This window comes from Corvus brachyrhynchos, unplaced genomic scaffold, assembly GCF_000691975.1.
Source record: "Corvus brachyrhynchos isolate BGI_N302 unplaced genomic scaffold, ASM69197v1 scaffold200, whole genome shotgun sequence".
Classification (NCBI taxonomy): Eukaryota; Metazoa; Chordata; class Aves; order Passeriformes; family Corvidae; genus Corvus; species Corvus brachyrhynchos.
Genome location: NW_008236184.1, coordinates 6,943,144 through 6,968,556, shown reverse-complemented (window position 1 = coordinate 6,968,556; position 25,413 = coordinate 6,943,144). Strand labels below are relative to the sequence as shown.

At 45.8% G+C, this 25,413-nt stretch overlaps 2 protein-coding genes across 9 annotated transcripts; one reads left to right on the top strand and one right to left on the bottom strand.

The window, feature by feature from the left end:
• Window positions 1–291: 291 nt before the first annotated feature.
• On the top strand, window positions 292–13,148 carry ANKDD1A (ankyrin repeat and death domain containing 1A). 7 transcript variants are annotated; one of them, XM_017736454.1, is made up of 15 exons: window positions 292–638; window positions 3,047–3,150; window positions 3,794–3,913; window positions 4,471–4,569; window positions 5,029–5,133; window positions 5,378–5,476; window positions 5,896–5,994; window positions 7,113–7,211; window positions 7,554–7,652; window positions 7,874–7,972; window positions 8,542–8,640; window positions 9,960–10,055; window positions 11,073–11,274; window positions 12,000–12,062; window positions 12,298–12,454. In XM_017736454.1, exons 1-15 carry the CDS (start codon window positions 605–607, stop codon window positions 12,357–12,359), a joined length of 1,479 nt encoding a protein of 492 aa, XP_017591943.1. In that variant the 5' UTR covers window positions 292–604; the 3' UTR covers window positions 12,360–12,454. The 7 variants fall into 7 exon arrangements, with proteins under 7 accessions (XP_017591943.1, XP_017591958.1, XP_017591963.1 ...); XM_008637653.2 differs by having other exon boundaries at window positions 293–638; window positions 3,794–3,892; window positions 11,931–12,062; XM_017736447.1 differs by having other exon boundaries at window positions 293–638; window positions 11,931–12,062.
• Window positions 13,149–13,352: 204 nt separating this feature from the next.
• SPG21 (spastic paraplegia 21 (autosomal recessive, Mast syndrome)) lies at window positions 13,353–25,279 on the bottom strand. 2 transcript variants are annotated; one of them, XM_017736487.1, is made up of 10 exons: window positions 25,199–25,279; window positions 24,906–25,101; window positions 21,226–21,319; window positions 17,614–17,775; window positions 16,737–16,817; window positions 15,997–16,142; window positions 15,368–15,476; window positions 14,812–14,919; window positions 14,306–14,446; window positions 13,393–14,008 (listed from the first exon to the last, which is right to left on the bottom strand). In XM_017736487.1, the coding sequence occupies exons 3-10, from the start codon at window positions 21,286–21,288 to the stop codon at window positions 13,886–13,888; spliced, it is 933 nt and encodes a 310-aa protein (XP_017591976.1). In that variant the 5' UTR covers window positions 21,289–21,319; window positions 24,906–25,101; window positions 25,199–25,279; the 3' UTR covers window positions 13,393–13,885. The 2 variants fall into 2 exon arrangements, with proteins under 2 accessions (XP_008635847.1, XP_017591976.1); XM_008637625.2 differs by lacking the exons at window positions 24,906–25,101; window positions 25,199–25,279 and adding an exon at window positions 24,331–24,459 and having other exon boundaries at window positions 13,353–14,008.
• Window positions 25,280–25,413: the final 134 nt, after the last annotated feature.

Genomic DNA, 25,413 nt, shown 5'->3' with positions numbered 1-25,413 from the left:
GCCTGGTTTCTTCCTTATCATACTATCAAAATGGAGAAGAAAATAAAAGACAAAACCAGCCCAGGCGCTGCAACTGGAGAATTCACTAAAACTCTGAAGGAAAAGCCCTTTTGCCCCCTCCTGCACCTGCTGAGGGACGTGTGGTAACAAGGGCACCTCATTCCCTGGAAACATCAACCCATGAGCCCTGCTTTCAGCGGAAAAAAGCCCAACCCCTCTCCTCCCCGTATTTCCTACTGATTAGAAATCCCTCTCCTCCCCAGTTGCTTTGGAAACAGAGTTAAATTAATTTTAAATTAAACCACCCACCACCTCGAAGCAGCAGCACTCAGCAGAGCCGCGCTGAGGTGAAGAGCGGCACCAGGCCGAAATGGCGGCGGCTGCATGCCCCCGCTCAAGTCCTTCCCAAACGGCCCGAAAACATCGTGTTTGTCGGAAAGCGGGCTTGGTTCATGATATTTTGCTTTAAAGAGCAGCAAAGGAGCAGCTCTGCGGCGGCGGGGTGACCTGCGAGGAGGCGGGGACGCGCCTGTCAGCCCGCCCTGAGGCGGCGGGAACGCGCCTCAGCCCACCCTGTGGCGCGCTGAGCCCGCTGTGTCGCGACATGGGGGACGACTTGGCGTCGGAAGGCGACACCCGTGAGTGCGTGGGGCCGAGGCGGGGGCTGCCCCAGCGGGGAGCGGGGCGCAGCGCCGTGAGGGGCGATTCGTGTGGCGGGGGCGGGTGAGCGCCGGCGGGACTGAGGGGCAGAGCCGGGATGCTCTAAAGAATAACCGGACACGTGAAAATCCGCTCGGAAACAAAGCAGGTGTATAAACCTACCAGTGAATCAAGACTGCTGTTGCCCCGGAGCATCCTGTACCGCTGAGATGCTGCACGTAACTCTGGTATCCCGCACTTGGGGGTTTTGGCCCTCTTGGTTCCCCCGTCCCCATCCCAGGTTGTCTTTGTGTCCTGCAGCCCCAGTTAGAGCTCAGTGGATGGTTTTTGCACGTTTCTTTGCATGTCTTTCACCTCCTTTGCTGCTTTTCTACATCTCTTGCATAATAAACTGCCTGTGAGTTGGTACATTGCACTGAGGGTAAATAATTTAAAATGTTTTCCATGCTGTTTGAGGTAAGTGAATGCCTCTTCAGTAACACAAGCTATGAAATACCCTGGAACCTGAGTTTGAAAGAGAAGGAAAACTGCTAAATATCCACTGAAATGTTGGACAGGTGGATGCCATGATGAGGGGTGCATTTACACTTACAGAGCCGCTGTGGATCTTAAATAGGAAACTCAGACCATCAAACTGGTACTCATGTGTTGCTGAAAAGAAATAAATTGTGGCTTCTACAGCCTTAGCAATGCCATGTTTGTTACTGCATCTTCACAGGCAGTGCAGAGAATAAATAAGGTGGTTTGGCATCTCTTGAAAATGATACTTTGTGTGACCATAAAATGTAACAACACATTTCTGTCACCTGGAGAGCAGGGGCAGAAGCATTTGCTTAATGAAACATAAGATTTACTCCACTGGACGGAGATAAGCATTTACAAGGAGGTGGTATGTGTGTAGCCGCTGATGTTAATAATTAACAAAAACTCAGTATGTTTTTCACAAGTTCTCCTGATATTTCCTCTCAAATGAAGGGTCCATGCGGGATGAAATGCAATCCTGTTAACACACTTGACCAGGTGATAACAGAGTCTTAATATACAGTACAGGAAATCCTGTTTCTGCAGAAATCAGTGTCCAAATCCTACTGCCTTCATTGTAGCAGCAGGTCCAGCACTCTTGAATACACACTCTCAGATGACGATGTCTGGTGTTAAGTGGATAAACACACTATTGAATGATCCTGTCTAGCATTAAGATTTGTGTTATTTGTGCTTTTCTTGAGATGAAGTTTTTTTTGAAGGCAAGGGGAATGGAAATTGGAGGATGAGATTATACCTCTGTTGCTTTAAGAGTCCACAGTAGGGATGCCTTTCTTCTGTGCCCTCTGAAGGGATTAATAGTGCTATTTAGGCAGCAAGTCTCCTGTTTATCTCCTTCAGTGTGGTGGAATGGGAACAATAATATGTTTTGATGCCTTTCACATGGCATGTGGTTAGTATTTAGTCGATATGTTGAAACAAAACGAAGTTGCATTGAGGTCCTCAACTTGCAGCCTGAGCTCTGTAGAAGTGTAGAGGAGAGCAAAGCCTCTGGGCCAGCTCTCCAGTGGGACGTGACAGGCCAAGGGTCTGACTCAAGAACTTCATGAAAGAATTCCCCAAAAACGCTAGGACAGAGACTGAGTGCAACAAGCACTGACACCAGCCTTGCCAAAAGCCTTTAGAGCCTCCCTGTCGGGCCATGGCAGTCACAGCCTTGCTCTTGTTTCTTGGCAGGAAGGTTTATTCGATCAAGGAGAAGATTGCTGGGGCAAGGCCCAGCATGGAGAGTAAACACTCTTAAATCGTGCCTAACTATGCAGGACAAATACTGCCAGTCATGGTAAATTATGTGCAGAACTGCCATGGTTTATTAAGAGATGCAACACTAATCACAGTCTGGGCTGGCAGTTTTGTGCTGCTTGGCTGCTTCAGGTTGCCTGGAGGGGGACCATGTGTAAAGGCCTCCTTGTAGAGCAGTGGGATGTAGGTGGAAGGATGAAAGGTGAAGGAAGAAAGGGTCTGTGTCATCTCTCAGAGCCTTCACGCTGACTCTGGGCCTCAGAGGGTGCCCAGAGGATATGGACCTCATGGATCAAAAGGTTTTGCAGCTGGAGCAAATCCATGCAGAGAAAGACACTGAATTAGAAGAGAAGTGGGTAGGACTGGAAGAGCACTGATGCGGCACAGGGGTACTCAGGGAAGGAGAGACAGTGGAAGAAGATAAATCCAGCAAACATGCCAACATCTGTCGGGCTGGGATTCTTGCTGGAAGAATCTTTCTGCAGTCATCCTTCCCTGAAGCCACAGGGCCCAGTGAGATGAAGGGGAGGTTTGTTGGGGCATGCTGCCCCATGCTCCTTACCAGCACTATTTTAATGCTCATTCTTCTGCTCTGCTGCAGTGCTTCAGTCAGAGAAGGAGTTCCATGATGCAGCGAAGCGAAATGATACAGCCAGGATGGAGGAACTCATCAGGAGAGGAGTTGACATCAAAGCCAAAAACAATGTAAGTCCTGGGTTTTTCCACCTCTAAGCTGCAGAAGTGCTGAGGGCATGTTTCAGAACTGCAGCTCCTTAGCACTGCTCTTCTCATTAACTGCTTCATTTGTCAAAGCTTTAAAATACAACACCCAGTGCCAAATAGGGCCTGTGGCAACCAAGCAGTTTTCACAACACAGTGAGACCCCCAGCACTATCATCCTGGCCACACTGGAAAGCTGCAAGTGCCAGATAGACATGATTACCATGAAAGGCTTTGATTTTGCTATTGCTGTACAGCGAGGCTATAAGAAACTCTGTTTCTGGTGCAGGTCTTTCTTTGTTGACTAGTAGAAATACAGGATTGCATCCATCCCTAGTGTTTCAGTTTCTCCATTTATGGTCAGCAATGTTCTTCACTCTGTGCTGTCATTATAGTCCAGAACTGCAGTTCCTGAGTAGAAGGTGACTAACACCTGTCTGCCTGACAGGAGAGCAGAGACAGTGGGCTGTGTCCAAAGAAAACCAGGACTGCATCCAAAGAAAACCCTGCACAGTGCGAGAAATTCTGGCTCCATAGATGGCCAAGGATATTTCGGCCTTCAGAAGGGCTGGTGGATACACACACTTCACATACATCAGCCTTCTCTGTCTCTGTCCTTACCTTCCAGACGGACCGGACTGCCCTGCACTGGGCTGCAGGAGCAGGGAACGTGGATGCTGTGCGACTGCTCCTGGATCACGATGTCCCTGTGGATGACGAAGACAGTGTACAAAGGCGACCCTTGCATGTGCTGCAGATGTGTTCAGTGTTGGGGCAGCGCCAGGGACTGGGTGCTAGGCCAGCAGTTACAGACTGCACTTTAGCCCTGGGTGGGTGGCACAGGGTGGCACACTGCACCTGCTGAGCAAGGGGCTGGAGCAAGCCTTGTTTGCACGTGTCTGTGCTCTGTATTTTGGTCTTTTCCTTGCATGTACAGTGACTTGGAATAGGCTGGTAGAATCTGTGAAGTTTTCCATAGACCATGGGGATGCTTGGCTTCTTCTGGCTGTGTTGATGGGGCTTGTGGGATGACAGTGACAGCCAACAAGTTTTCTCTCCCCCATACAGCCAGGCTAACACACACCATTAAATATGTAGTAGCTGCCAAGAGGCAGGTCTCTGCTCAGCTGCTGTGAATATCTGTGATAGGAATAATAATACTTGGAGAAAGTGCAGCTAAAAATATACCAGTGAGAAACAAAAAGATTTGGGAAACTTCATTAAGCTAAGGGAACAGCTTCCCTCCAGGATGGGGATGGTGGTGGCTGTAGTTTAACTGTAAGTATCTCTCTTCTTTTTGCCCAGTTTGGAATGAATGCTCTTCTCCTGTCTGCCTGGTTTGGTCACCTCCAAGTCCTGCATATCCTCATCAGTGCTGGGGCCAAGATTAGCTGTGTCAATAGGGTGAGAGTCTCCCCATGTGAATGCATCACTTGGCTCTAGACAGTGTTGGGGGACAGAGAAAGGCATACCTGTGAGTTCAGTCGTGTGTAACAGCACCTACTTTGGGGACTGCCATCTGCACTCTGACTTATCCCTAAAACAGGTGGAATAATTTGAGTTCTAGAGATGCACACAGCTTCCTCACCTCATGTTTGTGCAGTGCTGATGGGGAAGGTGTTACAGAAATGGGAAATGGATTCTGTAAACAGCAGTCTGCGTATTCTAAAACAGACCTTGGCTGGGAAAAAGAGCATTAATATTTCAGTCATAACTTGCTTTCTGCAGCACAGGGAGGTTTAGCCCTAGAGGTGTAGGGAGGGATGAAATGGGTCTTTGCTAAGTGGAACAGGTTGTCAAAAGAGACTGACTGCCCCACAGTCTTGGACTTGTAATACGAGCAGGCCTTTATCTCCTCTCCAGCATGGCATGAACTTGCTCCACTGTGCAGCTCAGAGGGGACACATCCAGGTCATGGAGTTCATCATACAGGACTTGGAGGATGTGTGTGTGGATGAGACAGACAAGGTAGGAAGGCTCTTCATGGCTTTGTTTCATGAGGTCTGGTCTTGCTTTGCTGAGCTTAGTAGGAGTGTTGCACTTGGTCTTGGGAAGAGAATCAGAGTCAGACAACACTACTCCCAGAAGCCTTCCTGCAGAGTGAGCTTAGGGATTATGGGGATTTTGGCTCTGGTCAGGCTTCTTGCAGCAGATGATCTGATCTTGTGCTTTCTGAGCCTTTTGGACTGTGTTTCTCTGTTTCCTTTCAAAGATGGACAGGACAGCGTTTCACCTGGCCGCAGAGTACGGGCAGCTGGAGGTGGTGGAGTTCCTCATTCAGCTGGGTTGTTCTCACAGTGCCAAAGACAAGGTACAGGCACAAAACCATGTGCAAGGGAGGTGAAGTCCAAGGATTTAGGGGATGTGAAAACCCAGGAACAGGATAGCAAATGAGGCTCATGCCAGCAACTTGTCTACAGTTGTAACTATGGCTGTGATATGTCAGGGCTTTTCTTCCCTATCCTCTTCAAGCCATTTTCTTGTTCAGTTCATGATTTACTCTCCAGGACTTTTCTGGCAGGACACACAGCAAGCCTGGTGGACCATGCTCCAGTTTAAGGTAGCTGGGCTTCTTCCCTCACTGCTGCAACTATAGGAAGATTGCTTCAGATTTGTGCTACTGGTTACAACCTCCCTTTCAGCCACACTGGATATACTCTGTGCAAGGTTGTGGCATATGAACACTCAGTCCTGTGAGACATATATTTATAAAGTAATGTTTACTTTCAGGAAGAAAATACAGCATTGCATTTAGCTGCTAAAAATGGACACTTCTCTGTGCTGGAGAAGATTATAGATGTTGGAGTGGACCTTGATGAAAAAAACTTGGTAAGTACATTTAAATTAAATCAAAACCACATCAGTTTTGCCCTTTTCCTTCCTAGAAATACTCTCCTGCCACAGTCATCAGGCTGAAGAGTCAGTATTGACAGGAAAGCTCTAGAAAATAGCTGATTTTATCTAAAGCCTACATGGGTAAATGCAGGTCACACTTGCAGAGTGTCAGTGAAAGGCGACATCCGTCTTGGACCAATTTCCAGCTTTAAAGTGTTGCATTCTCTTCCTGCTGTATCTGCTCACCTACCTTATCACTCCATTTAATCTCCCTTTCTCTCCCTGACCCTTGTACATTCAAGTGCCTAAATGGTTATTGAGTGTGTTTTAAACTAAACTTCACCATGCTTTAATATTGACTTAGTTACTGAACATATGGACCTTCTGTTTGAGATCTCCCTTTTAACAGATCCGCTCTGGAAAATTATATGGCTGGAACACAGTTAATGATTTAGATAGCAAATATTGGCTTAGTATCACTGTTACTTATTCCAGGGCACATTCCCAATTAAGTTTATCTGCATTTTTTTTAGTCTTACTTGGTTACTGTCTTTGAAAGTGTATTCGATTGTAATTAAGATCTGAAGGAAAGGGGGAGCCACCTTCTGTGGTAACTGGTACATCTGTCTACCCCCACATGAGCTGCCCTTTGTGCAAAGAGCAATAATAAAACTAGATTAAATCACTTAGGAATTCTGCTTGCTTCTGTTCTCGTAATGAAATGAGCTGCAACCCTCAGAAGGGAGAACCAGTGACTGAGGGTCACAGGTTTCTAGTTTTGTCTCTGGGCTATTCCAGGAAAATGATTTGTCTTTACTGTCTGTGTGAAATCCTTTCTTGAGAGGCTGGAGGGGAGGAAAGAGGGTGAACACAGTGACTGTCTTGTGGCCCACAGCCAATGACATTTGGGACAGAACAGTACTCTGGTATGTCCACAGCAGATAATTGTGTCCTCTATTTTCCTAACAATCAACTGGAGATCCCTGGCCCTCAGAACTGGTACTGTAACGTGTCATGGATTCAGAAGATGGGGTAGAGTCTGACTCATTCTGCCGCTCTGTCTCAGCCTTGTCTACAGAAATGCTGCTTGTGTCCTTTCTTGCCTTGTGCAGGAGGGACTCACGGCTCTGCACCTGGCTGCTGAGGGGGGACACAGCCGCTGTGTGAAGCTGCTCGTGGAAGCAGGTGCTGATGTCAATGCCCAAACCCAGGTTAGCTCCATGGAGGTGATTCCATTCCCAAACCCTACTTTGTGGATTTATGCCCAGACCTGTCGCTTCCCAGGTCACCCATTATAGAGAGAGGTCATGTGGAACCCTGCAGTCAGGAATAGCACAGGGAGTTAGAGGAAGGTAAATGTGGTTTTGTACAAAGAGGCAGGTGAAGCTCCCTGGGACTGGTTTGGCTGGAGACAATCTCCTTGAATTTGTCAGTGCAGAGCCATAGGATTCTTGCAGGAGGGAGCAGGGAGCTCTCTGTGGATAGTCTGTAACAACTGCAGCCGCTGGGGTGAGTCCCTGACTAACACTCCACTCTTCTGACTTGCCTCTCAGAAAAAGATGAGCTGCCTTCATTATGCAGCACTTCATGGCTATGAGGAGATAGCCAGGCTCCTCCTGGACGCAGGAATCCACGTGGATGCTCTCAATCATGTGAGTCCCTCTCTATGCTCTCACCACCAACAAAAAGGTAAAACCAGTTTGTGGAGCTGCTCAAGAGCACGAAGCAACTGTGGGAGGATTAGTGCTGCAGTATCCCCGTCATCCCCCAGTGCAGACTGGCAGCTGTGATAGAATAGGACATGCTGGGTGCAGCAGGTCCTTTCAGTGCTATGAGCTAAGCTCTCCCTAAGTGCAGGATCTTCTTTCCACAGCAAAATGCATCAGCAACACATATTGCAGTCCTGCAGAACTTCCCAGCCATGTTGAAGCTCTTCATCAGTGCAGAGTGTGACCTTGACATTCCAGATAATGTAAGACTGCAGCTCCTGTTCTTTGTCTTTGAAATGTGAACCAGTTTCATGGGAGATTTTATCACCTTGGGGACAGGATTAAAGAGGAGCACTTTAAAATGTGGTTCTGGAAGCGCAGCTTAGGAAATGTGACACCTGTGAACCAATTCTGAGTGTTTCAGTGAAGTAGTCACTTGATAGCATCCAACTTGAGAGCTGTGCTGTGTCCCCTGCAACATTGCATAGTCAGGCTCTCTCCTCCTTGCTGGAAACAGGTAGGAGAAATTTCAAGCAGGAAGATATTCTGCAAAATGTTTGGAGGGCTGAGAATAGGAGGCAAGCCTGGAGGTAGCTGGTTGTCTCACCAAATTGTAATTTTCTGAATGAGAGCCTTTGTTTAGCTTGTTTTGGTTAATGTTCATACTTGTAGCTATGTTCTCTCCTGATGACGCCGTAAAATTTACACATTTTATGTTTGATTTTACTAGTTTCCAGTAAACAGTCCCAAGGTTCCTTCTGGTAGTTTTCCAGCCTTCCAGCCTCACACTCGTCCTTCTCTGAAGTGTAGTCCTTTCTCCTTCCTTCTGCAGAGGCAGCAGACCTCACTCCACATTGCTGCGGAGCACGGCAGGCAGGACATTGCTGAGATGATTCTCATTGCAGGAGTTAATCTGAAGCTAACAGACAAGGTAAAGGTCTCCATAGGTGAAGCAGGTGCTGTGGAAGTATGGAGGGAAAATATACATAGATGGTCTCTCCCAGTGGTTTTCATAATTTTCAAGGAAGGCTAGTAATATTAAAATCCAGATATTTCCAGGGATAAGGCCTTAAAACACAGCTGAGTAGGTTATTATGATGTGTTTTCCAGGAAAGAAGTGACTGGTTCTTAGACAGGTAGAAAATAGTTCACACAATGAACAATGCTTTCCTTCTCAAAGTTGTTCTAGTTCCTTCTACTTGTACTATCATGAACAGTAATATCAAAGATTTCCTCAAATAATGATGAGTAATATACCTCAAAAATTACAGCACACATGTTCTAATGGGTTGAAAGGATCTGTTTGGTATAGATCTGGCACAATTCTGGGGCTTTTGCCATCTAATAAAATCAACAGAACGAATTGCAGGTGGCCTGAAAATGTAGTGTGTACCCAGAAAATGCTGGAGGGCCTTGGGCAGAGATTAAAACAGTGTTTGCCATTTGCAGTGGGTTAGAGCAAGTGCAGACCTGAAGCCACCCAGCTGAACTGGCCTTCAGCTATGGTGAATGTTTGCCACCTTCCAGCACTTTGTGGAACCGCAGTGACACTCAGCACAGGGGACAGACACATTCATGCTTTTCTGTATCCATTTGGGTTTCTGCTCACATCTGAGCCTAGAACTGTTCTTCGTGGTATGCCTGGTGCCTGGGGTGGCTTGCTTTCCTTCATACAACTTTCAAAGCTTGTTCTTTTCTGCCTTCTGATTTTAGATAGAAATACAAATCTCCCCCTGCCCAATCCAAAATCATATTCATGAAAGGAACATAGTCACATTTTCATAGTCCCATCAGCCTGTGCTTCTCCCAGGAGACCATTTCTAATCATGTGTATCTGGAGCCTATAAAGTTAATGAGGTTGTATAAATCACTTTGGTTTCATGTGTCAGCAAACCTGCTGTGCAAAAGGCTATAAAATACCTTGGATTGCAGAGCTGAGCTGGTCCTCTGATGGCTGCTCTCATGTTGGTGGGTGGCAGGAAGCTTTTCCAGTGCCTTCTGCAAAACAGGCAGATCCCTTGTAGCAACAGAGGAGATGTTGCAGGGCCTGGAAAACCACTCCCCATGCCCTGAACACAGGAGCTTGACACCAGCTCACATCTGAGGTGTTGACAGGTGGAGAATAGGTCCTGGCTGGATGCATTACTCAATAGTCCATGTGCCTGCTGCTGCAGATGCTGGGTGGGCGTGGAGATTGTACCTCCTAAGGTGCAAAGTCTTTTCCAGCTCATTTTCCCTTTCTGATTTCAGCAAGGGAAAACATCTCTGGATGTCGCTGCCCGAGGCAATCACATCAACTTGGTGGACATGATTATCAAAGCCGATCGATTTTACAAATGGGAGAAGGTGAGCAGCTTACACAACGGCCCCTGTGCTTTCTCCTCTCCACTGAGACTCCACATACCAGCTGTCAAAGGAAAAGAAATACAGGACATCCCGTGACTGACCTCTATTTTCATCCCCTTACTTAAGAAAAACAGAAGTCCGCGCCATGCCAACAGCATCTACTTAAGGCTTTCCTTATTTCAAAAGGCCTCTGTTAGAAATCCCAAGTTGTACTGATGGGAATGGGGGTTTCCAAAAGTTGTTTTAACAGCTGCTCCCAAAGGGATAGAATTAGTTCCTTTTCCCAGAAGGAGAAACTGAAGGACTGAGCAGGAAAATGTTTGGCCTGAGTTCACCAAATGGGATTTTGGGAGTTTTTCAGCAGTGGGAGGAGATGGCTCCTGTTGGAGTCATAAAACCAACTTCTCCCACAAAGTGCAGCCTCTTAGCCCCAGTCTCCCCTCTGAAACCCTGCCTACCCCAAGGCTGTGCCCAAACCAAGCTGAGCAGAGTGAGCTGAAAGTACAGCCAAATGTCATACTCCTTGCATGTTAAGATTTTGGGCATTTTCCCATACTGGTGCTCTAGAGGGGGAAGAAAAGGAAGAAAAGGAGGCATGTGCCTGTAGCTCAGGTGCAGCTTCAGGACTAAAGCTCTTCGTATCAGGCCCTTGCATTGGCTTCCCATGCAGCCCAAGGAAATGTTGTTCAGTCTCTTTGCAGCCTGGCATGTAAGGGCTGTGAGTACAAGCTGATGTTGCAGGGAAGCAGGAGATTTAATTAAATGATTCTGCACCAAACCCCAGATAAAAGGCAGTGTAGAAATGCAAATTGTGATCCGAATGGAGTTCCACAGCGAAGTGGCCATTACCGGAGTTTTAACCCTGATTAGCACAGAGTGAAATGAGAATAAAGAGAATTTAAAAATGAGCTGTGCCAGAAGGAACTCGCAGGGACCACAGAGCTGTGAATGGGGGAGGCTGCAGATCCACAGGCACTGCTGCAGCACCCGACTGAACCCCCTGTTCTGGCTTTTCAGGGGAACCTGAACAGCGACTCCAGCTCGTGGGTGGCAAAGCACTTGACCTTTAAGCAGGATCACAGGCTAGAAACACAGCACATTCGCTCAGTCATGTGGAGATTAGCCACTAAGTACCTCAAACCTGGGGAATGGAAGAAGCTGGCACATTACTGGAAATTCACAGATGACCACATTAGGGCCATTGAGCAACAATGGACAGGTATAAAAAAACTTCTCAGGTATTTTCCATTCTTCCTTTGGACTTTGTTTCTAGCAGATAAAGCTGCAGTAAGAGCAAAGCATGAAGAAAACCAGTTGGTTTATTTGAAGCAACCAAAAGATTAGGTTAAAAATTCTGGTTTTACTGAATGTGGAACTAGCTACACAGTGTAATTTATCTAGGAATAAAACATTCAAACAGGGGAATTAGTGGTTCTTTGCTTATGAGACACTTACCAGGCCTATTCTATAGAAGAAGAAACTTGCTGGTTTTACTTCTTTCTTCAAAGAAACAAGAAGGCATGAAGTGAATTCTTTAGAATTTAAGAATTACATTAGCAGAAGCAGGGTCTGAGAGTCAGAAGCAGATCACTGCTAGTTTGGCTGTTGTAAGGACTCTGTAGTTTGGATGATATGAGCAAGGGGCCAAGCTGTGCTCTGAAGGTAGAAACTGTATTGCCATGAAAGGTTGTGCAACAATAGCCACTCCATTAAGTTTCAGACAAATCCAGCAATCACATCACAACCAGGAATTAAAACCATGCTTTACAGCCTCCTAGTAAAATCCAAAGAGGAGGGAGGGGTGTGCAAACCCACCAGTGCAGAAATCTGCTCTGATCAGAGTGCAGGATTTCATCTGTGGTTTGATCCTGCCAGGCGCTAAAAGCTACAGGGAACACGGCCACAGAATGCTGCTGATCTGGCTCCATGGTGTGATCACTGCAGGAGAAAATCCAATCAAGGGACTGTATGAAGGCCTGGTGGGGATCGGGAGAAGAGATTTAGCAGGTAATGCTTTTGTCTTCCTTCAAATAATGCATACTGAGCATTATTTGAATCAATTTACCAAATTCTGTGCTTAGGTAACATACACAAAGGAAAACTTCAGTGAAGCCAATTCACACGAGCTGAAAGCACCTGCCCTGCCCCCTTGCTTCCATTACATGTAACCTCTTTCTCTGATAAATGAACACATCCTGCCATGGCTTTATATCTCTGTGCAGTAGATCATTCTCTCTTACAGAAAGTATCCGGAAAAAAGCAAACGCAGACTCCACCTCTCCACGGAAGTGCACAGCAATGTAACACCAGGAGCATCCTCAGTGGGTCTCAGCTACAGGAGAAACACTTCTCTGCTGCTGAGAGAAGGCAGATGCAACCTAAGGGCTTCTTGTCACATAGAGCTGGCACTGCTGCAGCCTTCTGGACAGGAAATGACAAGGGTAAAACAAATGCTCATGGTCAAAAATGGCTCTACACAGAAGGGAGATCTTTATCAGCAATTTCCTACGGTCTGGGTACTGTAATGAGAATTTGGTGAGTGAGCCTCACTTGTCATACTGCATCAGGAAATATTAGAGCTTTACTGTAACTTGTCTACAGCACATTTTTATATATAAGTTTTTACTTGTCAACTTTTTAAGTTAATGTGGGCAAAGCCTTTGTTTTCAGGAATGTTCTTTACTTAACCTGATCTGTGGGGGGTATCTGTCACTCATGTCTTAGGGTGTGTCCATAAATTCCCACCATAAGAGGAGAACTTAAGCAAAATCAAAGCTACAATTTGGTCCTTTTAGAACCTTAGGGGTTGTGATCTTCAATGCTTTAACTCTTCACAAAAAGTTTGAGAAGAACATTAACACATACCATTAATAAATGTACATTAATGTGTACTGTATATAAATCAAATAGGTGACTCTAACCTTTTCAAACCATCTTTTCAAGAGATTAGTTATCTACACAGCCTCTCACAAAGATGATTTCTTTACATACCAATTTGTCATGAAATCCTTCGTATTTTTTTTTTACAGCATCTCATGGGGAAAATAATGTCTGTATTTCAATAAATCTAGATTTTACACTTTAAAGTTACAAGTTCTATCTTGTCAAATTTATTAAAAAAACATTACAGCATTCTTACTTATAGCTAAACCAGTACGACTTTATAGTTAAAGCTTGAGAGGAATTCAAGCAGGTGGTGGTGGTTTTCTTCAGTTCCAGAGGTGACTATAGAGGCAAACCAGGACTGCAGTGAGCTTTGGCTGCTGTTTTCTTGGAGTCAAAACAAGAGACACTTGCTGAAAGTGAGGTTTTATTGAAAACCATTTTTAAGCAGCAAGAAAGTTAAAAATTCAAATGCTTTATTTCAAATAGAAACAAACTAACTTACAACACAATGTACGAAGCAAATAAGTGATGGCAACATTGACACTTAAACATCTTTTAAATCAAATATTCAACAAAAATATATGTCAGCTTTTAAGTACACAATCTGCATGTGGTAATATATACAGCCGGGTGAAAAATATAAAAAGAAATACCGTTCTGCTTAAGAACATGATATAGTGAAGACTTTGGTAGAAAAAATGTCTTTATTTTTAAAAGAGTAGTCTCCAAAGATACTTCCTTGAATCCAAAGAATAAAAATTAAACAGATCTTTCCCATTACACTGCTGGAGGTTGCTGTCCACGGGTAGTTTACTGACTGTTGATCGTGTTGGAATCACACAGTGATAATCGGCTAACACAAGGGAAAAGGCAGAGTGGGAACAGTTGACTGTACACAGGAAGACCACCAAACCAATGCCTCTGTTTCACTGGCACTCCCAAGCCTACTGCCCTTCTTGCTCATTGCTGGTGTGAAGGCTGATCTTTTGGACTTCCAGCTCTTCTGCACTGACCATGGAGGGATCGATGGCTGCATACCGAGTACCATGGAACTGCAGCAAATGGATCTGTTGGACATGGGAAATAACACAGAAACAGGTGTAGGAGCACAGCATTTTGGTAAAAGAGAAGCATTCCTTCTCAGTAACTTTTGTGAGGGTGAAACCATGGCTCTGGAGTACAAGAGTTCAGAGACAGAAAACCCCCAAAGCTGGCCTAGCATGGACACAGCTGCTCCCAGCCTGCCCTTTGGTATCAGCAGCAGAGAGCACACAGACTCAGGGAAGTTAAACAAAAGTTCAGAACAGGAGCTGCCTTCTGCTGTTGTGGCTAAACATGTTCACAGATTGAATTCAGGAACTCACTTGAATGTACAGGTTGACCTCAGCACTCCTGCAGAGGTAGGGGAAGTTGCCTCCTGTTTTGAGGTGAGCTCTTCTGGCATTAGGGTAAAGCTTATACATTTCTTCTTTTGCTTCCGTCGAGAGCGCACTTTGGTCGAACACCTACGGAACAAGTCCCAGCAGTGAGCTCTGAACCTCCGATTTTGTTGTTACATCAGACTGGCTGCATGCTGCTTCTAGAAGAGACCCTCAGCTTCGTTGTGGAATGGTGTTAATGAAACAGAAAACAAGCAAACCTGGGCATCGACAGCTAGAAATCCAATACTGTGATACTGAAACATATGGCTGTGTTACTGCACAGAATATCCAATTCACAATGTAGCACTGAAGAGGCACAGCGCTGCCAGTCAGCAGAAGGCTTCCCTAAACAGGAAGGCACATGCTGCAAATGCTTGCTAAGTTGCTAACTGAGTATCATGGCCAAGGGAAGGAAATACTGTTTAATTAAAAAATTCAGATTCACTTACATCCATAATGGTTACAGGGATGTCTCGGATTTTGTGAGGTTCTACATAGGAGTTCTGGCAGTTGAGGGTGAGTCTTGAGGCCAGCTCGCTCTGGCCCAGGCTCTCCAGCTTGCAGTAGAGAGAAAGACCAATTAACAACATATTTCACTGCAGGAAGTTAATGCAATATTAACAATACAGCCAAAGAGAAGATCGTTTCAAAGGGATGAAGGTTATAATTCCAATTTAGTATTACTCTGCATGAGACAAATGCTTAAACCACGTTCCATTAGTTGTTCCTGCTCCCAGAGCATGGCGTACAGATCTATCCCAAAACTTTCTTCTCTTCCACCTCAGTTCCTTAACTCCCTCTCTTGAACTACACGAACACAACTAAGGTAGAGGGTCAGTGTATCAGTTAAACTGCTGGGGCTGTGACAGTCAACACCTGGTAAAGAGCCACTTCTCATTCCTCCCTCCTGGGTCAGTGAATGAGAAAAGCAGAAGAAATATCTACAACCTCCCACTCAGTAAATCTACAGTGAAACCACAACCATCAGAGCACACAGCTACCTACCCTGTCCACCATGAAATCAATCCCATCAGCCATTTCAGGATCTAGAGGACCAGATGCGAAATTCCCAAGGACAATCTTTTTCAGCATAAAAGCAGGCATCAGCCAAAAGCTAAAACAGAAATAAGATGTAACAATATCTTCAAGCACCAAGGACTCAACATCAAGACGCTGCGTTGTAAACGCTCCCTTTCCTTGCACAGACTTTGTGCTTTAACCTCAGATGAAATCCTTGAAGAACTTCAAAAGCACAGAGATGGAAAACCTGGCAGCTTGATGCTTGAAATGCTCTGAGCAGCTTTTAGTTTTACATGGCAAGAGTATATTTTAAACATGGCAAACAACAAACACTCTTCTTGCTCTAAATGGTTTTGTTTGACAGCAGGCAGAGTTCTTAAATCTGACCACACATCCACAGAGGATCACAGAACAATTTGTCTAATTCCACACTCTCAATTGTTAACATTTCCATTCTTCTTGTGGTGTGCCTTTAAAAGTCACAAGTATTCCATCCCACACCTCCCTCCCCTAGGCTGGAATCAGGTTAGACACATATCCAACTAATCAGTGTGACATTTCATTGCAGAAGAATTAATGCTGTGAGTCTGCTTTCTTGTCTTAGTCTTCTTTACCTGTTTGCTGTCCACGTCTGATTGAAAATAGAAGTGTCACTAAAGGCATTACACAAGATAAGAGATTGGACTCTGGGAGATTTGTGTGTGTATTCAGCAAACTTTTGAGCCAGAAAGCCTCCCAGAGAAGCTCCAAAAAGGTGAACCTAATGCAAGGGGGAAAAAAAAAAAACAGATGATGAAATGTGACCTCTGAGCACAGTGCTTCATTACAAAAATAGGTCATTCAAGTTTACCTTGTCCTCATAACCCATATTTTCAAAGAATCACTGTTCCATTCATCTCCTGGTTTTATGTGCAATATAAATGTGATGAATACTAACAGTAGGAAATGTTTCCCACAGATACACAGTACAAATTTCTTTGTGTTCATCAAGCTTAAGAAAAAACTCGAACATTTCACTTTGTTCTCCATAGCTATTCCAGTCCAAGAGACTTGACTGCGGTGTTCTGTACTATGTGAGTTAGGAAGGATAAGTTCCACAGGATCTCACAAAAACTGAAGTTAACCCATACAATTTTATAGGCCTGGAATAGCAGCTGAATTTAGGGCAAGTATGACAATTCCCAAGGGCATTGACCTTCAAAAATAAACTAGTTTCAAATGTGAAATTGCAACACAGCCTCTTTATAGGCTGCACTTTTGTATCCTATTTTTTACGCTGGCTCTTAAATGAGACTTTCAAACATCAGGTTTTTATTGCAACAATTCGTACACTTCCCCATCTCTGAGCACTCACTTTATCTAGCTGAAGATGGTCTAAGAGTTTCCTGAATCCATCACAGAACTCCAGGTGATCCCAGTACACTGGATACTGCAACTAAAATAGTACAAAGTTAGAAAAGACTGGCTGAGATCAATCTGCTTCAAAGTTGTACCAGTTCTCACAATAATGATTTCAAGACAGCAAGCTGTATCATGAAGTTCCTCTTCAAGGTCCCCAGAGCCTGAGGGTGCAAACGCCTCCCCCTCAGTTACACAAAAACACACAAAGTGCCACAGAGAAGAGTTTGCTGGGGAAAGTGCAGCATTGCCTCACTCTGGGATCAGTGGGAGGGGAGGCTGGAATGGTTCTTCAGCGATTTTGTACCATGTAACAGATAGAGAAATCATTGACTGCTGCAAGAGACAGGGGTACTCCTAAAGCCAGGCTGTTTAATGTATTGTACAAATCAACCACTTCAGCTCAGGAGCTGAGAAGCCCCAGAAGAGCAGGCTGGTAGGATTTAAGGAGTGACATAGCATCTGCAGCTATTACATAGGCTGAGAACCACCATCCCTAAGGAAAACATGGAAACCTTGAACTAATTCATGTCTTCGCCTCAGGGCTAACAAGGATGCAGATGGAGGCAAAAAGTACTTGTGTCCAGGACACACAAGAGGAAAAGTAGGCTGAGAAGTTAACACTATGCATGCACAAGGTTTTGGGTAAATGCTGCTGTGGACATATAGCAGATTCCAGTCTGGATCCACGTGCTCACTACTCTGTAGTGCAACTTAGCACAAAGTTTTTTGGTGGATTCTTTAAGTCAAAACTAAGAAGTTCATTATCCAACCTCTAATGAGAGCAACAAGCACAAGTACACCACCGTTGACACAGGACTGAGAATACTCACAGCAATAACTCTGTAGCCCCATCCAGTCAGTGCCAGAATTTGCTGGAAAAACACATCTGCAGTTCCACTCACAGGAGGGAGAAATATGAGTGGGCAGCGAATGCTCCTTGGTCCTGCATCATACAATGACCAGACTTTACTGTCGTCATCGTCTACTATTATCTGGAAAGAGAGGCACAGAGGGGAGAGCAAACACAAGACAAGTGAGGTTCTTCAGCCAGCTTCCAGGATTGCTTCTAGAAATTTCCAACATCTAGCAAATGTTATAATACTCAAGACCTTCTTTTACTCTTCTTCACAATAGCTTTCAGGCTGTTTTCTAACTGGAATGACAATATGGATACAGCTGGAATAGAATTGTGGCCACGCACCATCAGACAGAATATTTTGTGCATCCTGACAAGCTGGATAATGAACTGCACCTCAGGAAAGGAGCCACCATACTCAGGAGAGACACAGGAGGTCAGTTCAGGGTACCAAGAGCAGCAGCTGGAGGCTGGAAGAGCCAGCACTGCCCCAGGGACAGCTTTTTAAAACAACCATTGATATTTGCATCCACGGACAGATGTTTCCAGTCTGGATCCATGCAGGCCTACAGAATTAAGCAGCTATCACCACAAATTATTGATCTGAAACACTTACAGAAACAGAGACACACACAACTCCCAGGGCAGCACTGCAAGGTTGACCTGGAGGGAAAAATGCTTCCACCACTGGCAGTATCTCAGGAGCATCTGGATTGCCCAGGACACGGCTGGCTGAGGGGGATTATTCACACACGAGGTGCTATCCTTTATGAGCAGCTCCTCATACAGTACTACAGGTCCTAGCATAATTGGTATCTTCAAAAGTGCAAGAATTGTGTCTTCTTTTCTAGCAGAAAAAAAGCCTGACTTGTTTTGACAGGGCCTGTTCTACCAGAAGCTGTCTTCTGTATTCCAGATGTTCTTTCAACTCCACAAGCCAGCAGAAGCTTCATCTTGTACGAGACCAACAAACACAAACCTCTGGGGAAAGCCTGAGTCAAGCAGCCAGAAATCATCTCCTCTGTATTGAGATTTTATAGCTTTTTGAACAGTAATACACAAGCACAATTTGCTTTTCCAACCCAGCAGTTAAGCTTCTCAGCAATCAGAGGAGAATAGTGTATCACAAATCAGATTTGCTTGACTAACAAATCTGCTCCTAATAAAGCCAGTATTTCAGGCTCTGGGAGCATGTGAGGAACCACATGATAACGTTGTTTCTAAAGTCTCTATAAAAAAAAGACAGATTGCATACCAGAGCTTCCAGACCAGTGAAACCATTTAAACATAAACTTTGTACAAAAGCCTTCCCAATCCCCGCCAAAATAACTCCTTGCACACGACCCCTGGGCTCCAGGCTTTGCTGTTCTCAGCTGTCATTCCATCAGTAATGTTGGGTCCATTCAGGGTGGCTACTACCAAGTTTACCTTTAGGAGTATTTCCAAAGGCAGACCATATTCTTTGAAATAACACCACCAAAGTTAGTCCACACCAAGAAAGCAGAGGCTGAGAGATAAGGTTTCTTTCCTCAAGCCCAGACAGTGAATCAATGGTTTAAGCACTTGTTCTAGTTGATTTCTGGCCACATGCTGGACAGTTTAACTCCAGCTCCCGAGCTGTGTAGGCAGCAGTGTGGTTAACTGCTGACTTGGGAGGTCACCAACCTTCTTCTTCTGGTTGATCAATCAAGATCAGCTACAGTTCACATAAAAGGTAAAATCTGCACTGCCTCAAAACAAAGAGCAGAACTTTTTACCAGGGCCAGGGTGTCCCTTGATGAAAACTTTTAGGAAGGACTCAGATAAGACAGTGAGTGGTGTATGCAAATGGAGGCACACAGGCAAAGCAGGAGACTCGGTTAAAAAGTGTTATTTTCTGTGCTGCACTTCCTATATCTGACCAGGGCAGGAAGGAGGATGCAGCTGAGCATTTCCTGTGCCTGTCAGGAGAAACATCTTAGCACATTCTCAAACAAACTGCTCTGGCTCTGCTTCCTTAGGTTGACCTGACTGCGATAACCAAGGCCAGTTATTCCTTCCTCTGTACTGCACATGCTTTGCACTTCTGGAGGGATAATGCAGGCAAATGTATTCCCAAAGACTGCTTCAGAGATTAATTACATTTTCAAATTGGGTTTTTGTTTTTTAATTCTCTCTCCAATAACCAGGACTAGTTTGCTTATTTCTACCTTCTTCATACCCCACATTCACCACTGTGACATCATTTGTCTTTTGAGCTGATAGAAGCACTCAAGAGGGTAAGGCATTCCCAGCTCTGAAGGTCACCAGGTCACTATCAGCTTCAGTTTACACACATCCCCAGTTACGAAACCCTGAGCACTGGCAGTAGCTGAAGGCAGCGGCTGCTGACACTGAGCTGCAGCAGCACCACGTTCCCTTGGAACCACAACCTCCAGCTCCTTCCATTCACCATCTTGCATCACACAAAGCAGAGCCTCAGAGCACCCACATATCTTTCTGCTGAAATGCTGGCCCCTGACCCAGTGAGGCACTGCCTGAAGGCAACAGTGTGGCACAAACAGACCCAGCAGATGGACAGCCACAGCCTTGACAGAGCATGTGGAGTCAACAGCAATACATCTTTCTCATCTACAGAAGACACAAACTGGCAAAAAATTAGTAAGAATCCTACAGCTCTTCCCTAAAGGTGTTTCTGCAGCCCACAAAGTCATCCAGATAAGGGAACCACACCAAAGTCAGCTTAGCCCAAAACCAAACTATAACACATCCCAGGCTAGACAGGACACTGACTGCTCAGCCTGTGCAGCCACAGCAGTGACTGTGCTTGCAGCAGCAAGGTGTAAAGACAGGGCTGTCCCTCTGTCTGGCAGGAGTCTGGGCTGCTGCAGGTCACTCTGTAACCAGAGCCCCAGCAAGCCTGACCTGCAAAAGGTACATGAGTGCTTTATTGAGTCAGGAGTTACATACTACTACTGCACTGCATGCCCTCTGCCACTCGGCAGGTAGAGAGCGCAGGCTGGAACCCTGCACACTTCAAACATTCTCCTGTGGCTCAGTGAAAGGAAGTGGGGAAATCCAAGCAAGAGGAGAAAGTGGTTTGTCACTGTGATTAAGCAGAAGAAACTGTGTGAGTTTTTGCACCGTGGTTAAGGATATTCCCATTCTCAGGACCCTGCATGCTGCCTGACTGCTGGGAAGTTGCCTTTGGACATTGCTTTGGCCTGAGGACAATGGGCAGGAACAGTGGAGGTGGCTCTGGCAGCTCAGTCCAGTGCACAGAGGCAGCTCTGAGAAGCCACACATGTGATGCCCAGCACACACCACTCCCTTGGAGCCCCCTCCTCAAGCATGGCTGGCACCAGGATAGCAGGTACAGCTGCCATGGCTCACAGCTGCGAGTCTCTGCTCCCCACCACAGGCAGAAGTGACTTCCAAGAAGCATGTGAAGATGAAGGATGTGCTTTCATGCACTCACATGACATGTGGGACAACAGTTCAGGAGATAAAACAGGTCAGAAGCACAGCCACAACTGCTCTGCATTAACCACACTTAGTCTCTCCCCCTAAAAAAACAGGAGATATTTCACTCACAAGATGTACATACCTTTTTAAGAGGAACTGTGCTTCTGAACCAGTTATAGTCAGGAGAGACTTTAATCTCTCCCATGATGTTTAGAAAAAAATCAGTTTGGGTCAGCCTGAAAAAGAGAGAGAATGAGAAATCAATACCACAGTTTGACCTGACCGTGGGCAGCTCTTGAAAGCTGTGCCATGTAAATAAAGCAGTGCAGGGTGATTTGCTCTTATCAGTTGATGGCACTACCTCTGACTCACACCAAGTTCACTTTTGCTCTGTTTTCATCAAACCATGCAATTATTCTCCCAAGAGGCAGTCACGTGACTGCCTTACTGCACCAACCTAATTATGAAATGATGATGCCTCTGTAGCAGCATTCCCTTGTGACAGCTGCAGAGAAAGTCAATTGTGTTGCAGGCTGTAAGTGGCTTTAAAACCTAAAGCATGTTCTTGGTTTGTTCTAAATTGATAAGGCACTCCAAGTTTATAGTTAATAAATATTCATACAATTCACTCAGGAGTTCACACCACAGATGTTATTTCATGAACCTACTCAGTATTCAGGTCATGTTTTTCCATCTAAGTATAACTGACCCAAACGAGTCCCAAAGCACATCAGGAACATCACCTGATCCAAGGCTTAATTTACAGAAAATCCTGGAAGTTTTAATTCTATCCGCACAGAAGCAGACTCGTCAGGAGTTACCAATGAAGAAACTTGAAGCACACCATTAATACAGGACAAATTGATTCAGAATTGAGTTCACAAAGGAATGCCACTAATTCACTCCCCAGCCAGAATGCCCAAACATACATAATGAGTATCTTATAATACTCCATTAATTAGTAATAAACACTGAGGTAACTCCAAGATTTAACAAATTTAATTTTTTTTTTTTTTTTTTTTTTAAGCAGCAAGAGACCATTAGCTTCCATTTTTACAACAAATGGCATCAAACACTTCTGAAGTTTGCAGACTCAATAGCTTCACCCTGAAAGCCAGCTGCTTTGGGAGATTATTTTCATGCATTCACACACAGCACTGAGCATAGAAAAACAAAGAAACTTTTGCTCTTGTTACTTAACAGTTGCCAAGTCTAAATCAATAGGTTTTGTTTCTTAATTCTTCATAAAATAAGACCTCGTTGTGTTCTGTGAGTCACTCCAATTCATTTGTCCCTACAGGAGAGCTGCCGGTGGGCAGCTTAACCAGTTTATAGGGTTACAGCTGGATTAACAGTTAGTTACAATTTCCTCATCTTTCAGTCTTCATTTGCCATCTTCCAAGTGCAAAAAATACGAATTTTTAAAGGGAAAGTACTTTGTAAATTGCATGACAAACACACACCTTCCACAGAGCATGTGCTACACCTTCCATGTTCAAAGGTTTGAGGTGGGATGTTCAGCTGTGTGGCCATTGGTTCAAATTTGTGTGGCTTCACTTTGGTGCTTGCACTAACTATTCTGCTCTCTATCAAAGTCTGGCAGCAAGTAAAATTACAGAAAAAGTAAAAAATATCTATTCCAACAACCTGCAAAGCAGAGCAGGTGCAAGGATGCCTTCCTGGACTGGGGGACAGCAGCCATTGGAGCAAGGAAACCGCGGTTCAGAGTAATTCCTTTCCATAACCACACATCAATGGCTTTCTAAAAGCTCTTCAGCAAACGACAGTGTGACAAAATTGTGACAAACAAATCACAGGAAATGCCTTAAAACACACATTATCTTGGACTGTTGCACTGGCAGGGCCAAGAAGCACAAGCCACGGTCAGGGCCCCACACAGACACAGAGGCGCCGGAGAGGGAGATTTTTTCCTGCTGTTCACTCTGGTTGCCAGAGAGGGTTGGCAACCTCTTCCCACTGTGATCATCTTGCTGCTTCTGCCACCTCAGTCTTTCAGCACCCTTAAGCTAATTGCTGTGGTTTGGGAGCACAGAGCTGTGTGATTACAGTAGGTAAGGAAAGGGTACGATGCAAGTGAACTTTGTTCTGTCCCTGCACCTTGTCTGGTAGCACAGCAGGTTTAGAGTCCATCTGAAACCCAAATTTTGAACTTCCCAGTTCACCTGTTACCACTCACGGAAGTGAGCCATTGGCCACTAACACCTGGGCTGATTTCCACCAACTTTCTTCCAAAGGAGCATCTGATCACCAGTCCAGGCAAGAGGAAACTTCTCTTGGATTAGAGAATGTCCTGTTACTGAAATGGGTTTCTTTTCTCCATTGCACAGAAATGCAGCATTCAATTTGTACACACAAATACTCATATTAACAACTACATGTGCTTTCCAGCCACAGAGAAGCTGAACCATGAACTCAAAACAGGGATTCAGCTACTGAAGGTAACTCAGACCACAAAGAGCCTGACGCTGGTCATGATCAGCCTCTAAACGCCCAAGCTTCATTTTTAGTAAAACCAAACAACCTGAAGAACTTTAAGCTCTTAGAAACAATTCCTCTGGAAGAATCACCTATGGATGTGCTCAGAGCACTTGGTAATAGTCTCTTTGTGAGTTATTCCACTACACTAATGACATATTCCATTCATTATTGATTTAAAAAGACAATGAGAAAGAAGACTTATGGATAACTGGGATATGGCAGCAGCACCTTCCCCTATCTCTCAGCGCTGCTTCCACCAACCCTGCCCCACGCTGCCCACCGGCCCCAGCCCCTGCTCCACCCCCCTCTTCAACCACATTTGGCTCCACAGCTTTGTAGGGAGAAGGGGACAAAAGCCAACTCAGCACCCTCAGCTCAGGCTTTCCCCTCTGTAGCACAAGCTGAGGCAGCCCCTTCCCCTGAAAGACCCCCAGTAAATGGAGCCCCAAGGCGGGGTTTTGGGCTCCCTGCTGGGCCGCATCCCAACCCTCTCCCTTCCCTCCCTCAGGGGTCGCAACGACCCCGCTCCAGACCCCAAAAGACATCCCCCGCCCCGCACAGTCCCCCAACTCTTCCGGCGCAGCCTTTCCAGTGGTGGCACTGTCCCGAAGGAGCAGAGACCACCCCGCTCGCCTCAGCGCCCACCCGGCCCCTCAGAGCTCCCTCCACGGAGCGGGGCGCTGACAACAGGGGCAGGCCCGTCTCCACAGCGACGACTCTCGCCTTCCCATCACTGTTGGGCGCTCACCGGATGGCAGGGCCCGGGGACGAGGAACAGGAACAGAACCAGGAGCACCACGGCCGCCAGCGCTCTCCCGCTTCCTCCCCCCGCCCCGCGCGCCCAGCCGGGGGCACCCGCTGGCCGCCACTTCCGGGTGCTGCGCCCGCGCAGCCCACGTGACCCCTGGGCGGGGCGTGGGCGGAAACAGCTCCGCCGCCATAGCTACCGAGGCGGAAGTGAGCGGTACAGGCGCCATCGTTACCGAGGCGGAAGTCACGTGACCCCAGTGTTAATTAATGGGATAATTTGCTTTAGAAGGGTTGTTTTAAGGTTCATTTTGTTCCACCTCCCCCCACGGTCAGGGACGCCGTCTACTAGACCAGCTTCCTCCAAGTCCCGTCTAACCTGGCCTTGAACACTTCCAGGGATGGACCGCAGGTTCTCGGGGAACTTCTTCGCTCCAGGGCAGCTCAGGTTAATTAAGGAGAGCGACAGGTGTTACTGAGTCATTCCTCTAATGAAGAGGTGGAGTCAATTAGCCCCGTTTAATTGGTATGTAATAAATAGGAGTTGAAGGTGAGCTGAGACAGACCTATAGTTACCTGCAGTTATAGGTGCGTTGTCTGTAAGATATCCTAAAGGATACACCTCATTGGATAATGTATATTTATAGAATGCTCTTCGCTGCTTGAAGATCATCCCACGACACGGGGCATCATTTTCTATTCGCTCCCCAAATCGATTCAGTTTGCATGAAGTCTCTCTGCTCCCGTCTCAGCCTGATCTTTTCGCTAAAGGCTTTAAAAAAAAAAAAAAATCTGTGATCAAAGGGAAATATTCATCTTATGTCGTATTCGGAAAGAGGAATTAAAGGAATCACCGGGAATGCACACACCTGGACGGTGTGCCGAAGGCAGACCGAGAGAGTTCGGTGTCGCTACGGCCGCACACTACATTCCCCATAATGCCACACGGCGCCCACGCAACCATTCACTGCTGAGATTACACTTCCCATGATGCCCCGCATGGGGAGCGGGTTCACGAGGAACGCGGTGCGGCGCGATGCCAGCTGGGATTTGCAGTCCCGTAGTGACGCGCGGTGCCGTCACG